This window comes from Tympanuchus pallidicinctus, unplaced genomic scaffold (assembly GCF_026119805.1).
Source record: "Tympanuchus pallidicinctus isolate F22 unplaced genomic scaffold, pur_lepc_1.0 scaffold33, whole genome shotgun sequence".
NCBI classification, from domain to species: Eukaryota; Metazoa; Chordata; class Aves; order Galliformes; family Phasianidae; genus Tympanuchus; species Tympanuchus pallidicinctus.
In genome coordinates, this window is record NW_026294751.1 from 1004576 (window position 1) to 1022572 (window position 17997).

At 48.3% G+C, this 17997-nt stretch overlaps 1 protein-coding gene across 2 annotated transcripts in view; it reads right to left on the reverse strand.

Annotated features, from left to right (window-relative positions):
• The window catches only part of CSMD2 (CUB and Sushi multiple domains 2), a 230522-nt gene that overhangs the window by 84719 nt on the left and 127806 nt on the right, over window positions 1–17997 (reverse strand). For both annotated transcript variants that reach the window (XM_052698617.1, XM_052698618.1), the window contains 10 exons: window positions 15025–15351; window positions 13004–13198; window positions 10837–10975; window positions 10482–10669; window positions 9916–10104; window positions 9640–9756; window positions 5234–5449; window positions 3397–3585; window positions 1308–1477; window positions 181–337 (listed from right to left, as the gene is read on the reverse strand). In XM_052698617.1, the coding sequence (XP_052554577.1) occupies window positions 181–337; window positions 1308–1477; window positions 3397–3585; window positions 5234–5449; window positions 9640–9756; window positions 9916–10104; window positions 10482–10669; window positions 10837–10975; window positions 13004–13198; window positions 15025–15351 (1887 nt within the window). The remainder of the gene's footprint in view (window positions 1–180; window positions 338–1307; window positions 1478–3396; window positions 3586–5233; window positions 5450–9639; window positions 9757–9915; window positions 10105–10481; window positions 10670–10836; window positions 10976–13003; window positions 13199–15024; window positions 15352–17997) is intronic.

Below are 17997 nucleotides of genomic sequence, written 5' to 3' on the forward strand. Positions count from 1 at the left end.
AGATCTGCTATCCCAGCTGCAGCCTCGTGTGCACAGCAGGGCTCGTGGGCACAGCTCCTCTCCCCTGCTCCGACTCCACTTCAGACTGCAAGAACTGCTATGGAAGGACTGCGTCCTCTTCTCATGCAACTGTAACACAAAGCCATAGAATCACACCTCGAAAATGGGCCTAAGGCTTACTGGAAAACTGCAGCTCAAAGCCTTTGCTGGTGTTCTCACTGTTGGTGATGAACTCGAGCCACATGCTGCTGGAAGTGCTGTTGATGCTGGTGCTGAGCATTTCCGAGCGGCTGAAGGAGCCCAGCAGGCGAGCAGAGCTGTTGCTGCCATCATAGACCTGGGAGGAATGAGAAATGAATTCTGGAAAACACCTTTTATTGCCACTTTAGGGGACAAACCCTTCGGGAGGGCAAACAGGGGCGGCTCATTTGAAGCCAAAGAAATGCTGGCAGATGTTTCTGGTGTGGTTGTGATTCTGTGAGTTGAACATGCATGGATTCCACCAACAAGGGCAGAGGCGTTCTCTGGTTTTAGAACAGCAGAACACATCTTGTGTTATCAATACCTCCTACAAACCCATTTCTTTGTGGTTAACAGAAACTCAGCCTAGATTTGTCTCCTTCCATATTGAGTCCTGAAACTTGTAAATGAGGATTAATCTGAGTATGGGGATGCTGAGTAGCTTGAATTTAAATTAACCCCATTTGCAGAGGAATCAGCCTTGGTTCCTAGAATCACAAAAATAATGCTAAAACTCCCACCCTCCCTCAGCTAAGCTGAAGCACAACAGACCTTCACTACCACCTTAAAGCTGCTGCCAGAGACTGCCGTGAGCTCACGAAGTTCAGAGGTGCCCATTCCCCACAGTGACAAAATGTCTCTAAGCACAGCCAACACACAGCAGTGACACACTGCTCAGTGTCCCCGGGCTAGAAGACACAGTTTCACAGATGTATGGCAGTTTTTCCTCTTGCTCTAGCAGTGGGGGGGAATACCCACAGGCCACATTCCGTTACCAGCCTGAAGATCGCTCTGGTCCGTGGGACTTGAGCTGCTGCCTTCAGAACAGCTGTGTCAGGCACTCAGTGACACAGCAGTGATTACCAGCAGAAGCAGCCACAGACACCAGCCCAGCTATGGGCAGGAGACTCTTCCAGAGATGACCACTGTGCCACTGGTGCTGCCTGCATGGCACCTTCCCGAGGTCAGCCCCAGCTCACTCTATTAGAACTCAAGAACATCAAATTCCTTTCAGATCTTGCTCTCGTTAGCATCGCTACCCTTCCTTGCTTGAGACAAAGAGTTACCTTGAGGACATCTCCTGCTTCCAGTTCGAAAGTCCTGGCTTTCAGCTGGATCCCCTTTCCAGGCTGTGTCTGGATGGAGTAGATGCACTCGTGGTTGTTGTTGTAGTTTATTGGGTAGTTGGGGGACAGCAGAACACCTTGAGTTCCAGTTACAGACGAGCCACATTCAGCTACAGAAAGACACAAAACCACCTTTTAATAACCACGTGTGTATTCGAGCCATACAGCACATGCAGGTGATTCCTTCAAATGGCCACAGATGCTCACTCCTTCCTACACCCATCTGCTAACACAGCCATGAGCTTTACTTCCAAACTCATGCAGCACACAACAGAGCTGCTGGGACTGCAGGAAACCAGTGCAGTGCATGTGCAGCTCTCTGCATCACCTCTCCCACCTCTGCTGCTCCTCCCAGTCAAGCAGGAAAGCAAGCAAGGAAGCAGCAGCAGACATGGTGAGAGGAAGAGGTTGGGAGGTGACTTTCTCCTCCCCTCTTCCCTGGAGGACAACGTTCCCTGCAGCACTGAGTACCCGGGGCTGATGCTGGGGATGTCATCGTGCAGGACCTGGTCTGGTGCAGCGGTCAGCACAAAGCATCCCCACCTGCAGAGAGGGGCAGGATGAAGGGATAAGCTGCTCTCGTTTCAATCCAGATCCATCCCTAGAACAGGAAACTGAATACGATGTGTCCGGGCTGCCAGCAAAACCAGATCTCTTAGCGGGCCATAGGAAGGAGGTCTCTGGTTTCCAGCTGTGCCCTTACACAGGCCTGAGTGTGCAGCAGGGGTGTTGTGGAAAAAACTGCCAGCAGAGCTGTGCACAGATCACCAGACAGGCAATCCGATCCATCATCACTAACCAGCATGCTAACTCTAAGCCAGCTACCGCAGAGATCTGGGCACGTGGAACTCGTGTGTCCATTTAGGGACGTCTGAAAACCAGATTTAAAGCCGTGTTACGATGCTTTTTGATTTCTATTCCCCTGATGAGCTTTCTCTGCAACCTGATTATTATTCATGCCCTGAAGAGGCTGCTTGTCACAGCAGGATGATGCAGTCCTGTGACCTAGGCATTAAACAGTGCTGGGAAATGCACTCAGCATGACAGGACTCAACAGCAAAACTCAACAGACTGCGAAAGCAGACTGGCTCTTGCTGGGATGCTTTCCTTTCCAACATCCCTCAGGGGCCACAGATGAGGAACATCCACCTAGCAGGCTTTGCTGGAGTGATACCAGGTATGAATGTGGCCTGTCTCATCTGCACGCATCTCCACGCTGCTCTGGGTGACCCAGGCAGCAGCAGAGCTCTGCGTATTTTCCGACTTACTGTACTGTACAACAAACCCAGAAATGTGTTAAATCATCCTTCTGCAAAGGCCTGAGGCGTTGGCAATCCTTCTTCCCTCCTGCTTCATTGCTGCTACACTGGTACTACTGTTCTGTTGTGCTCAGAGGGCACTGTGGGCAGCTCAACCCGCAGCCCCTCTGCATTAGGGATGACAGCCAGCAATTGGCTCAGTGTTTCAGGTGACCTCCTCATCTCCTCTCCCCACACGTTTATTTATTAGTATAAATAACTGCAAGAGGGACTGAACAAAAGAACCTGCAGTGGTTGGAGGTGGATGAATTGAAGGTGGGAGAGAGAACCACACTGAGATGAAATCCGTGCTCCTCCCCAGCACCCACCCTGAAGCAGCCTTCATCTCCACCCTATTACGTTTTACAGCACTCTAATTCAAAGGGAGGTTGGCCCTAAAACCACACAACCTTACAGAACCTGTCCTTAAAGGGCTGCTGGAGCTCCCCCAGGTTGCGACTCACCCACTGGGCCACAACACAGGGCTTCTGAGGACCCCGAACCACCAAGAACTGTGTTCCAACCCGAGAGCGGTCTGCAGCCCTTCTGCCCACCCTTCCCCTTCCCCACATACAGTCACAGGGCTGCAGCTCATCCCAGCTCCCTCTCCCCACCCTTGCACCACCCAGCCCGGAGGTTTCCCTGCGATAACGCCACGCACTTCCCTGCCCCGCTAACAGCTCCAGCACGGTGCAACCAGCCAAGCAAAATGAAAGCACATGACCACCTACCAACACACCTTGGCAGAGGCGAACTCCACACACGCCGTCTCCCCCCGAGGCAGGTGATTCGTGCTGTGCCCTCCAGGCGGTACCCAGGGAAACAGGAGAAGGTGAGGACGTCGCCCACGCCGAACTGCAGCCCCTTCCTGATGCTGTAGGCTGGGACCTCCGGCTCATCGCAGGGCTCCAAGTCGTATTCTATGAGAGACAGACGGGCATTTATTGCACGGCTCGGAGACGCTCTGTACCCCGTCCTCCCCAACAAAAGTGCTCCAAGCCTTGTGGGTTGTGATTCAGATGTGGGTAAGGTCTGAAAAAGAAGCGTTCGTGCAACACGTGTGACCTGTTTGACCAAGAACACCAGAACCTGGGTCTCACTCTCAAAACACAGCCCTCAGGCTCCCAGCAGACAACTGATGTAAACCATTCCTGTTCTCTGTCACTGCTGCCAGCCAAAGCAGAAAGTGACACCAGTGGTGGCAGAGCATGATGGAGGTTTGTCATTCTCCCCCTGGTTTAGTACAATGAAGATGAACTGATCCGGATGGGATTTCTGTTGCCTCTACATTACTAATCCTGAAAATGAATGAACACAGCATCCTGCTTGGGGAATGCAAGAGAACATTTAAGCTGCTACTAAATGAAAGGTCATGTAGCATTATGGAGAGGAGCCAAATGTATGCCTTTGGCCACAAACCATTTTAAAAGAAACCTCTTTTGGGGGTTATTCTTTGAACAAATAACGGAGCTGCAAAATACAAAGTATGTACTTACATAAATAAAGAGAACTAAAATACATAACTGACTCCCATTTTCATTTTCTGAGAAAGGAAGTAGGTCCCAAAATACTGAAAGTAACAGTTATAGCAGGACAACGTGAGGCAATTTGTTTAGACAAAAAGCCATTTTTTCCCCATCAAAATGAAAGTTAATTGGAATTTTTATGTCTAGTTTACAGAGTATCATGTGGAAATCCCTGACTTCAGAGGGCAGAACAAAGGCACTGGGAACCAATTTGGAGTGTGGCAGGTTTTAACTGCATCTATGGCAGCAGCTCTGTCCCTCAAAGACTGCAAACACATCAGCACCCAGCCCCAAATAACTGGTCATGGCCCTTCCTCCCCAGCAGGCAGAGTAGGGGCACTGAAAAGTGTGCTGAGATACAGAAGAGAATGGCAACCATACAACGAGCTTTTGTTCTTTCTTGGTTGCTTTATGGAACTGCTTGTCAGGGCACTCAGGCAGCAAAGACTGCATTTACTGAAACGTGCACAGGCCAACATTTCAGCAGTCGTTTGTAGGACATCAGGGTTGAGGACACTTCAACCAGAGACTGCCTGAGCAAAGGCATTATTTACAAGGGTGATGATCTGTTCTGCATAAGGAACGGCCTCCTGGGGATACCCCAAGAAAATGAGCTGAAACTCCACCCATAAACAGAGAAGGAAAAGTCATTGGGCTTTATAATGGGATATAATTCCAGGGGGTCCAATCAGTCACCATGGGGGCTCGTGGTGCACAAAACTGCTGCATATGGACATAAAGGGCTGTAAAGAGAATATTTCCTGGGACGCACAGTTCAATGCTGGCACAATTTATCAGTGGAAGAACTGAATACAACCACAGAAGGGTTGGGTTGGAAGGGACCTCAGAGCCCTGCTGTGGGATGGCTGCCCAGGGCACATCCAGGGCCATGAGCACCTCCAGGGATGGGGCACCCACAGCCTCTTTGGGCATCCAGTTCCAAGAACTGCAACCGCATGAATCAACGGGAACCTATTCCCAAGATGTGCACTGAAGTATAAAGAAAAGGGAAAGAATGAAGTCTGTCCACCTCTGTTCTTACCTGAGAAGGTGATGTTGAAGCCCTCATAGGACATGGAGAAGTCTGAGATGAAGCGGATTTGTGCAGAGAAGTTCCCAAAGAGCCCTGCGCTGAGCGGGGCGGGCAGGCGGGAGCCGGTGAGCTGCTTCAGGGGCTGTGCAAAGCTGGAGTTCTCGGTGATGAGGAGGTAATCATGGCCATTCTCCAGGTGGAAGGTATGAAAGGTGAAGAACACGCCTGCAGGAGAGAACCAGCAGCACCTCAAACCAAAGCCCGCTGAGCTCCCTGCGATGACACCGGGCTCTTTTTGCCTCTTTTCCACTAAGAGCAGCCCGATGGAAAAGAAAAGCCGTACTGAAAAGAGAGGGCACGTTTATGTTAGAAAAGTACCCAGGGCCCAGAGCAGAGCGAGGCAGTCGGGGTCTTCCATTCCTGTGCCTCTGGAACTCTGCAACAGGCAGCACAGCTCACCTGAGGGTGGATCTGCAGCAGCAAGGATGGAGCCCGGCAGCTCCGAGTGCTTTGTTTTAGCTGTGCTGACCTTCAGGTGGGCAGCAAGGAAAGTAAGAGCTGTAGCCGTGAGGACTTGAAAATAACAAAGCATGTACTGGAAGGTATTCATACCTAGAAAACAGGACTTAAGGCAACACCAAAGGTCAGGAAGGTCCCTCCAGAAGGTATCTCTGCCAGCAGTGCTACTGCAGAGACCTCCTGCACCTTCCTATGGTGGGATGGTCCCTGCAGGACACCAGGAGATCACTCACAGATAAGCCCACATTCCTCATGCACACATGGCTTTTGTCCCCCTCTATGCCAACACTGCAACATCAACACCCTGAGGTCTACAGAGCAGCAATGGCCTTCACAATTCCTCACAAGCCCTGAACCCAGCAGAGCTTTACGAGGCTCCTCCATGCACACACAGGTGCTGTCATCTGCTCTCCATCAGTCACAGCTGATCGCCGCTCCTCGCGCACATCGGGAGCGCCCAGTGCCACGACCAAGTTCTTACATTAAAGCCAATGATTAACAGCACAGAGACGGCCAACCTGGGGAGACCCGAGGGCTGTCTGACTCTGCATCCCTTCTCTGACAAAGCATAGCATCAGCTGCTTGCAGGAAATCTGTAAATAAGGATCAGAGGAATTATCTCCTCCTTGCTCCCCATTCCCCATTAATTTGGGAGATCGGGATGCGACCAACCCAGAGACTGATTAAAGCTCTGGAGCATGAGCTTTAATATTCATCCCAGCAGACTTTTTGTCAGCATCCAATGATAACTTAACATTCCACACGTCCCTATTTCTATCCAATTTCTTGGACTGCAAGCAATTTCCTTCCCAGGACAGAAGGACTCAGAGGTGGGTGACCAACACAACTCCTCCCCATGGCCATGGCTGGGAAGGTGCAGGGTTCACAGGAACCTCAGCCGTGTAACATCTCCATAGCAGCACATCCCTTGTAAGCATTATCTGGAGCCCGGCAGAAAATGTTTACTTCATCTGTTCCCCTCTGTGTGGAACTCCATTAAGGCAGGAAACTTTTAAACGTTCCCAAACGTTTATTATCCGTACCAGCAGTACAATTGATTCAAAGCTGATATGAACTGCTTTGGCGTGAAATCTCGGTGAGATGCAGGGAATACAAAATGCTGTAAGCGTTTCTTGTTTATCCACTGACAGTAGATTTATACCCTTGCCTTTACAAAACCCAATCTAAGGAAGAGAAATATCACACCCCCCAGCATCACCAGAGCTCAGTGCCTGTGGTTGGGAGAACAGCTCCCAATTTCAGGGCTTCAGAGATAACGAAGCCAACCGCACACACGGGGCTCTCCAGCAGCAGAGCCCACCAAGGGCTGGGTAACTGCAGCCAAAAGGGCTAATTACAAAACCATTTTAAAGAGTCTGCCACTCTGATCAAATTTTTGCACTGGTCTGCAATTTACCGTGGCACAAAACGTCTCTGTAAATGCAGGGTTTTTTTTGCCCATTCTCAGGAAAAGAAACAACAAAAATTATAGGGAAAAGAAATCACTTCGAAATTCTAAGATGAAAAATAATAGTCTCTTTTTAAGCATGTAAACATCTTTAAAATTAAGCCACTTTTAAACTTAAATTATACAGCCCACGAGTCCATAAAGTCAATCTGTCTGCAGCCACATAAAAACAACTATTATAACGAATGTGCTTCCATCAGGGGATTCGTGTGCTGCCCACCTGCAAGAAGCTCATCAAGACCTGGGAGTAACCTGAGGTCAGCTTTTATGGTGCAGTTGGTTCCACCAGGAATGGCCAAAGCAAAACCCCAACTCTACTCAGCCATGTTATGGGAGAAGGAAACTCACACCCACAGCAAGAAGAGTGAAGGACAACGGCAATGGATGATGCACACACCTTCCCTGCCTGTTAGAGCTGCCAGAGCAGAACTGTTAACAATCCTAGGCTGAACCAGTACCAGATTTACCCCGATCTCCACTGACTGCCCCCGTGGTATCCAAGAACAGGGAACTGAAGGCCAAGGCCAAAGCACACTGTGAAGATTTGGCAATTGCACTGCAGATGAAGTCAGCCAAGATTGGGCTTTTGGTTGTGCTTTTTTAACACATTTTTTAAGCCCATTCTGTTCTTCAGCAACTAAATTCATTCAATTCCAGTGGATGCTGCCCTGATTTGGGATCATTCTGTGGACGTACTGGAGGAATGAGCAGAAACACTGCAGGAATGCTGAGGAGGGCTGGGAGAAGCAACGCAGCAGCTGAGCATATCAATGGCTGGGCAAATTGATCATTAAGAAGAACAGAATGCCACTGCAGGAGACAGAATGTGTACAAACGCACACATACGTATGCACGCCTCCACTGGGGCAGCCCAGGTAAAGGCATTTCATTGTGTTTCACAAAGCTTTAGAGGAATGGACTCCTTTCCTTATTCCATGGCAGAGGTAAATAAGCAGCCCCTGAACTACATGAGTTGGAAGGAAGGTTCTGCTGACATGCAGCCTGCCCACATGCCACCTCATTATAACTGCACTGCATCCTTCGCGCGTCCTCTCCTCTCATCCTCACCTCTTTCATATGGAGGTTTCCTGCACCCAAGCAGTGCCTTCACGAAGCTCACACAACTAAAACTGAGCCTGATTTTCTCTAAGTGAGGCAAACACTGCCCAGTATTGGATGGTCAGACCCAGGCCTGAGTTCTTTGGCCAATCCAGAACTGAGTGACACCAAACTGCTCTATGGGAGGTGCTGTTTCCAGTGCTGCTGCACAGGGGACAAAGAATTCCTAGACTTGTGTGGGCATTCCCCCACTATCTGAAAACGCACCGTTCTTCAAGCCTTGCTTAGTTTGATCAAAAGATCTTTTCTTCTGATATTAGCCAAAAAGAAAAAAAAAGGTGCACAGGCCATCAGAGTTACACTTTCTTATATGACAGAGTGTCAGTTTGCTGCATTGTGCTTAGCTTAGCAACAGGATAATGCAGTGCCTCGTCACACAGCTGAATCCAAGGCAGAGTGGATTAATGAAGAGTGGATTGCTGCTACTCAACTGAATAGTTTTCACAGCATGTGATGGTTCCCTTAATGCACTGTGCTGCTCATTGACAAGTTTATTTGCTGTAATACAAATGGTATGGCAAAATTGGCTCATGATAGCTCCCGTTGTGCTGATATCCAGTATGAGACAGTTACATAACAGTGCATAAAGTTACATAAAGGCTGTACCCTGGGTGCTTACCCCAAGAACATTCTGACTGCAGGATGAGTCCAAGAGTTGGACTCGATGAATGATCCTTGTGGGCATCATATTCTGTGATTCTATGAGACAAACACCACCCTTCTTTCCACACAGAATTTCTTTTCTAATTCTCAGTGATGCACTTCCTGGAATTTTTCTTCCAAGGCACAAAATTGGCTTGTGCCGTGCAGGAAATTGGACTGAATAGACCCATGCATTGCCTCCAGGCTGCCAGCAGTCCTAGCTGGTGGAGAAATGGAAGCTGCAGAACCAGGGCACACCTGGAAACTGACAGCCTGAATTCTGTCCTATGTTTGGAAATTATTTACCATGCACCTACACTTCTCTATCTGTAAAATGTTACACAGATACAGCTCCAACACAGCTAAGAACATTCTGGGTGACAGTACGACTGAGTACCAATTACAGCAGTAGTGCCAAGGGCAGGACAGCCTTTCTCTCTTAGTCCTCTCTGTTTCAAAGAGCATAAAAGATGTGACCACAAAATTTATTTTTATGCCATGTCCAGACACAATGTTTGAGTGGTGGCAAGAAGGACAACTGGCCAAACACGTGGACACACAACAGCACTGCCTTGGAGACAAAGACATTGAGCACTGGCCTCCTTCTGACCATCCTCCAACAGTTCCAAACCCAACTCCAAAACACTGTCAGTTAAAAATCTCTCACCTTTTCCATGCGATGTTTCTATTGTCCATGTGCAGTTCAAGTTATTTGGATAAAAATCAGGAAAGCCCGGGGATAAGATAGTACCACTGGAACCACGAATGTAACCTCCACACAGAGCTGCAAAGAAGGCAACAAACAGTCAGCTCTTCTGAAGGTCCAAACAAAGCCCAACCCAGCACACAGATCAAACATCACTGCGAATTTCCCAACTGCTGCACTGCCTTTGCAGTTCAGTGTTTGCCATCTCCTGCGGATGCTTTCTTCTGCGCTCCTTACCCTCACAGCTTGGCAGTGGTCTGCTCCACTGGAAGTTTGGCTCACACTCCAGGGCTTCGTTGTCACTCAGGGTGTAGCCCGAGTCACAGCTGAATGTCACCAGTGCTCCCACATAGAAATCATTGCCATGGCGCTGCCCATTGACGGGGATCCCAGGATCCAAGCAGTGGTCGGACTGCAGCTTCACAGCTGTGGCAAACAAAGCCAAGGCGTAGTTGTTAATAGGGGGGAAGGTTCACTCCTATGAGCTCTTTCAGAGTGCTGCTGATTATCCCCAAGGCAAGGGGATGAAATGGGCAGAGGAACTGAGCTCTGCTTCTTTCCAAAATACACCCTGTTTTCCTTCTAGTAACATTCCGTAGATGTTAAAACAAAGATTAAAAAAAAAATTCTAATCAATCAAGATAGTTGAAAAGCAGAAAGTGCTGCTTGACTTGTAATGGCTTCTCCAATCAAGGCAGTGGTGCTAACTGCCTGGCAAAGGGGAGAAGCAAGTCCAAGGGGTCTTTGATTGAGTCCATTGTGCTGCTGGAGAGGGCATAATTACGTGAACAACTTGCACTTACTTTCATATCGGATCTGAAAGCCAATGTCAGAGTGGCTTTTGTCAGTGGTGAAGAGGAGGTAGAGGTAGTTGCTGGTACTGATGAGGAACTGTGGCACCTGAGTCCCATCATAGACACCTATCAGTGGCGACGAGTAGGACCGGCCATCTCGCACCTCCAGGGTGTCGTAATTCACCTCCGTCTTAAACCTGCAAGAGACAGAAGAATATGTCCATGAGAAAGAACAACAGCACTGCTAGTTCTGCTCTGTTGTAATTCTGAATGTGCTCTAACGACGAGAAAGCAGCACGGGCTACAGGATAACACGGAGGCATATAGATGTAGGATAATTGGGTAAGCTCTGAGAAATGCCCACCTGTCGAATGTGATCTTGATGGGGTAGCCTGGCTGGGCCTCGATCACCCATGCACAGCTCAGGGAGTCCTTGTAGAAGCCAGGCCAGCCGGGGGACAGGATGGTGCCACTGGGAGATGTCAGGTGGCCCCCGCATGGAGCTGCAATGAGGAAAGGATGCATTCAGGTGACAAACAGCACGGAAACTGCTGCAGGATCACAGGGACCCACCCCTGCCACACAATAGCTTTCACGCACTGCTGTTTCTCAGGTGTTAAAACCAACCAGAAGCAGATTGCAAGAAATCGCCTTTTTAAGTCCATGCTGACGAAGTGCAGCTCTACCTGACCTTGTGCAGCAGCTCTGAGTGGACAGGGTGTAATAATCATCATTAGATATAAACCCGAGGAAACTGCAAGGTCGGTGTGGATCTCAGCAGCTGCGGGTGCCAGGAAGGCTTTCATATCTGCAGGTAATTGAGTCATGTCTTTTCTGCCACAAGGGACATCACAAGACTGTGGCATTTATTCCACGTTGCATTCCCTCGCGCCAGCAGCAGAAGCTGAAGGCACAGTATTATCTTTTCTCGAGAAAGGACACTGATGGACCAGAGGAACAAAATCCTACAGCCTTAAGTTGCTGTGGATTGTCCTCTACAAAATGCAACAGCACAGACAGGTGCGTGCGCCCCAGGGTGAGCTCTGCACGAGGGCCATGAAGTGTCACAATGGGATCCAAAATGCCCACAGAAATCTGGGCCTAAAGCCATCACTGCTGACCTGAAGGATGCCAAATAAAAGCCAGCTGATCTCAACTGGATCCCAACCAATCAGTTTTGAATGAGACGCCCCAGAGCTATGTAATTTCTTGTCAAGACTTCTATGCATCTTTCAACTCGACTCTTAGGTCTTTCCTTGCCGTCAATTATTCAAGTCATAAACGTTACTTTGGATCCATTCCTTGTTTGAAAAGGTGATTAAAATGTACACTTAATTAAGTGCACACCAAAGAGGGAGCGAAAGAGATCAACACTGTGACCACAGAGAGAAAAGCACAATTAATGGCATAAGGATGTCTGATGTTCTCAAAGCCTTCAAAAAGACAAACACTGATTGGGAATGCATTACTTTATGTATGTTTCCCCGCTGCACTCAGAGATACATAGATTTAAATACTCCTGTTTGTGATAGGAAAAGGCACCCTCTATCAAACCCACAGACATTTTATTGTCAGCTGCTTGTAAAAGAAAAATTATACAAGAAAATAAGTCCGGCTTCTCTCTCCATAAAATTTATTGAACACAATCAATGCCTCTTATTTCAGTTTCCAAGACAATGGACAGGACTGCGTGCTTTCTGCTGCTCATCCATTTGAACAATGCATGACCAATTACCAAAATGATTTCTCAGCATTAGAGCACTTCTGTTATTCAAAGTGCTGTAAATACCAGCACAGGGCATCACTCCTCTGACAACACAAGACTTTTCACCTGTAACGAGCAATTTTATTTTTTCCATTTCTTTTCTATAATGGAAGATTTAAAAGACTCCGAAAAAGCTCAGAAGTCTGTAATAAAGCCTTTAATTCAACCATTTCATTTCCCCCATTTCTGCACTGGCTATCACAGCAGTAATGGCAAGGAGATGCAGACACAATTTATGGCTCCTGATTGCCAGAATCAATTAGTAGGGACTGATGTACCACAGCAAGAGACACGCTGGAGGTGTGCGTGTGGATGATGGCAGCAATGAGTTCACTTCTCACAGGGAAGATCTGCACCTTTCGCTGCTTTCATTACATAAATATTATATAATGTATTTTACATGCACCAAAAATCAGGACAGAAGACGTATCTCCACCTGTCCTCCATTCTCTGTTCTTTAATTCCCTTCATGCCAAGAGGAGCAGGGAAGTTTTCAGTCATCGGTAAATCAAAGCCTTCCATTATTGTTATTAGAAAAGCACCTGTTTTAAGACGAGCTGAGCAAATAAAATCATCTCCATCATTCATTTTGCAACAAGAACAAACAAATTAGAACTACTGAGCTCAGAGCTCATTGGTTGTTGTGTGACTGGTTCTCCCTTCCAAGCAAACTCTTCTGTGCAGACAGTTCCCAACAGAGCTGCACGAAATCATGGCCACGACTGAGAAGCTGAGGCTTAGAAGCACCTCCAGCTCTAAAGTTTACCTTCACATCTGAGCACGGCGTTGTTCCAGACCACGTTCCCTTCCTTCAGGATGCAGGTGATGGTCTCTGAGCCGTGGGTTCTGATGAAGCCCTCATCACAAAGGAAGGACACGGAGCTGCCGAGCTGCAGGCTGTCCCCAAAGCGCTTCCCATTCACGGGCACACCGGGGTCTGGGCACTCGTTGTGCCTAAATGCTGAGAGGCAAAGAGAGGACAGTGAGCTTCCCTTCAATGATGTAACATTGATCAGGTCAGATCACAAGTGAAGAATTCGTATTTCCACACCATTTCTGTGGTGGCAATTAGCACGCGATCTTGCCCTTGGTTGCCTCACAGTGCAGCAACTGGGACCAGAAATGAGTGTGCAAACCATCCCATCTCAGCAACCATTCCGATGTGAAAATGCTAAAATACTCAAAATAGAGACAGATTTAAAAAGAAAAAAAAAAAAGCTCTAAAAATACCACAGTTGCATATGATCTACACAGACAGTGCATCCACACAGATGGGATGTGAGTTACCCATTAAGGACACTGTGTGATTTGCTGCCATACGGTCCCCAGCCTTCCTTGTCATCATTACTGGGATAAAAGCAAGGACACGAAGCCATTACCTTTCTACATGTTGCAAAGTTAAGGACGGAATTGCACAGACACATTGCTCTGGTTAAAGGACTGCCCTTTTCCTGCAGCTAAAGCCAGGCCAGCCAACCAATCAGAGAATGAGCCCATAGCCTTAACTTCCCATTAAGTGCATAATTATGTACTATATCTTTGCAGGCTCAGAGGTGGTCTTCCGAGATGAACAATATATAAAAGATTAAAGCCTGCAGATTCATTACACCCACATGCTATCCATTTCTTTAATGCATTTGGCCAAGCACAGTTCTGGATTCCCTACAAAGCATCCTCTGCCTTACAGTAACGTGTTACTATACACTGCTGAAGGGGAAAACACGGGCTGAATCTCTGTCTTGTGCTCCTGGAACTTGTAGCAATATGTTGTCTCCTGTCTCCTATCTAAGAACAGCAAGGTGCCTGAGAAAGGCTCAGCAGTTCCCTTTTGGCAGATCAAGCAGTCAGAAGACATAAACCCAAGTGTAGCTGCGTCATTTACAACAGCAAAAAAAACAACAGACCACCTTAAAAACATCTTCATACAAGGGAAAACCAAGGCTCCCAGTGTGGTACGGACAGATCCAAACTGCCTCCTGCACTGCCAGCATCCATAGGAGAGCTCCTGACTTCACAGCACCCAGGGCTCAATCCTGGGTATGCAGCTCTGCCCCACGATGCTATTCTATCTGATGAGCCCTCAGCCTCCTCCATGTGGCCAAGGATTTCTTAAGACCTCTGAATTATTATTATTATTTTTTTAAACAGAGGATTTGCAATCATAACTGGAAAGGCTATTAATTTAGTGGTGCCACTAAAGGCTATTATAACAAAATCATTTATCAGTTCTGCTGAATAGGTTTCACAATGCTCCTTAGGAAATTATAGGACAATACGAGGATAAAATTACCATAGCATTCATCTGAGATTTGAAGACTGGACTTAAGTGTCCCTGAGGAAAGTCCCTGAGGAAGTTTCAATGCTTTAGAATATAACAGAGCAACAGGTTTCCTTCGGTGTTCAGAGCCCTGCATAGGGAGTCAGCAAACGATGACAGTGCTGATGGATGGACTCAGCCATCTGGGCCCCAACAGATGCATCTGCTGTCCATTCAGTGAGCAGCACGCAGACAGAGGAGAGGCAGAAAGCCCCTGGCACAGGGCAAGCTGGAGGCTGATGGGATGCTCCATGGAACAGATAACCCCGATTTACTGGTGGACAACACAGCCAGACAAAACTTGTGCAACCAGCTCTGAGCATGAAACCAACCCTCTGTTACCTGACACGATCCCCACTTTTCAGCCTCACTCTGGATTTCCAATGATTTTGGTACGGTCAGGCTTTTGCCAATAGGCACCCAATGAGAATTTGGAGCTTGAAACAAAAAGCAAAGGATCGAGTTCTTACTGGTGAAGGTAATATTGAAGCCTCTCTTCTCCATGGAGTGGTCAGTCTGGAACTCCAGCCTGGCGACGTGGCCGCTGCTGGTCAGCGAGGAGGGGATTTGGCTTCCTGAGAAGGTGCCCAGCACTGGAGACTCTGCAGTGCCGCCGTCCTTCACGGCTAGGAAATCAAACTGAGGCTCCACGTCAAAATCATTGAAAGCCAAATGAATTCTGCTCTCAGGTTTAGCTATGATCAACCAAACGCAGTGCAAGCTGCTTCCGTATTCTTCGGGGTAATTCGGCGACAGCACGATCCCAGACGGGGTGGTGAAATTGAAAAAGCAGGAAACTGCAATGAGAAATCAGCATCACTCGGGCAGCACGATGCTCCCACACGTTGCTGTCACGCTCCCCAGCGTGTCCCCCGAGCTCAGTGATTCCTGCAAACTCCCAACACGGCTCCTGAGGAGCGGTTACACAAAGGAAGGGCTCAGTGCTCCATTCACTGCTGCTTGTCAGTGATTTATTTGCATGGGGAAGAAGTGACTTCAAGGTGGCCCCCAGTCCCTGGTTCCGGGCTGATGTGTGCAGCACTGTCTGGATGTCTGCACAGGTGTTGAGCCACGCACAATGCAACGGGTTGGTTTTACTCCACAAAGGAAGTGCCGCTCAGAAAAGCAGGGATTTGGTATTTTGCAGGAGAATTCTCCTGCATATCCCAGCGGAAAACCCTCCTGGAGAATCCAGGGTGGAACTGCAGCCGCTGCCAAATGAGAACATCAGCTTCAGAAGCAGCAGTGGCTCCTGCTGTGAGCACAGCTCAGCACAGCTGACAGCAGCTGCCATCCCAGGACCCGCAGGTGCTGCCCTGGCCGCAGGAGCTCAGGCAGCCCAAGGCCAGCATTGACCTGCAGCTCCTTCCCATTGCAAACCAATCACTGACTTCTGCTGGGCCACCAAAAGGAGGCATCCAACCAGACCGCCATTCCCATGGGAATCATTAAAAGCAGTCTTAAACTGAAGTTGAGGGGAAGAGTGCGTATGGAAAAAACAACTTTACGTCCCAGGAGTTTTCAATATATACTGTATTTCAGCATGACAAGGTCCATTAATTTGAACAACCAAGGCTGCACGTCCCTACTCCATGTTCTTTATACCTTACGTATGTACGCTTTGCTCATCTTCTTCCCCCTACCACACACCCTTGGGGTAAAACCCATTACTTGGAACACAGATCTCACTAATTCCTGGCAAAAGGACATCGCACGGAGGATAAGATTGGTTTCAGTTTGGCATTTATACAATTCTTTGGTTCAGTGCTCACCCTCCCTCTATTATTTTCCCTCCGTCTTCCTTCAGCGCTTAATGGTTTCGGATCAAATAGGATGGACGTTACCGTGACGTTATCAAGGCTAAAAGCTACACAATCCATTTCCTGCTCTCAGCAACAAAGGGAACAGATTAAAGGGAACACAAACTGCAAAATATCCTCAGGATTTTGGCTCTGTGCTGAAATATCAAGGGATGCTGTCAAATAATTCTGTCAGCGTAAGCTTGGTATTATCTGCCAACAATAACTTACTGCAAATAAATGCAGTCACACACACAAAGATGTGAGCAGGAGGAGCTCCTCGCAGGTGTGAGGTTTCTCCTGCAAGTTTATAAGTCCAAAGTGGTAAATCAGCATCCATGGGATGCACAGCATCACAGTGCCAGCAGCAGTGCAGGCGCTGCGGTTGTGGCACAGAGCTTGGAAATAACAACAAAGAACTTGTGGACAAAAGAGAGAAGAGCAGAGAGAGAAGAACAGAAAATTAACCTCTGTCACATAACAGAAAATGGCAGATTCAAAAAATAACAGCCCCGACGCCCCACACGCCTGCACAGCAGGGAAGCACGTCACACTTCTGATGCTCTGCACAGCACTGAGTGCGGCAGAGAGCTGAGCTGCAGCTGGGATGAGGCAGGACCCCACGTCCCACTCCTGCTGGGGGGCACTCAGCCCTGGAGGACCACCAGCCCTGACGGCAGCTCGCCCTAAGGGCCAATGCACGAGGTTCGTTACCAAAGCAATCTGCAACACGAAGGCGTCACGGATTTATTTCAGGAAGAGGTTTCTTCTTTGAAATAAAGGGGAGGAGGGCATTGGCATGGAGGGGTGCAATCCCACTTCAGCCTGCCTGCTTTACCCAAACGCTTTGCCACCCAGTCAGACACAGCAGCTGTCAAACAGGACATCAAGGACACCGAGAAGTGCCGTCAGAACAAAGATGACAGCGGCCAGGAAAGGTGGAAGGCAGCTGAGCACTACCTGCCTCATGCTGCTCTGAGCATCTGTGACAACCAGGAGCTGTGGGGCCCTGACAGACACACAGAGGTCAGCGGTGCTGCCCACAGCCCATCTGTCAGCAGCACTGAGTGAGGAATACCTGCGGCTCCGCGGCCTCGAGCGAAGAGATCTAAATTAATATTTATTACCGTTATTCTTAAATGTTATGAGAGCACATTTCATTACGTGCGCAGCGTAGGTTCAAATTTATACTGACCTTTATCAATTACTGCTACTGAGGAAGTAAGGCAAAAGCAATTAGAAAAATGCTGTTATTAAATACAGCAGAATAAATCATGGCAGAACTCAAACAGCGGACTGCCCAAGAAAGCCAATGAGACCCACATCATTAATGGATGAGTGTCAGGTGTTTATTCACATCACTGCAAACTGTCAACATTCTGCCTTCCTTCAGAGCAGTAAGAAAGCAAAGAAGCTCTCACTGTTTCTTGTTCTGAAAGCCAAGGGATGCATGGCTGTGCCTGGAGGGCTCTGCCCCGCAGTCCCATGAGCAATGCTCAGTGCAACACAAAGCCTATCTGGCAATTATTCTCCAGCACGGCTGCTTGTTTCTGTGCTTTCAGCCTGGAGCTATTTCTGCACTGTCTGGTCACTCTAAGCACAACTTGCTTCTCTGTGCCTTCAGAAGCTGATGGCTGCTCTCAT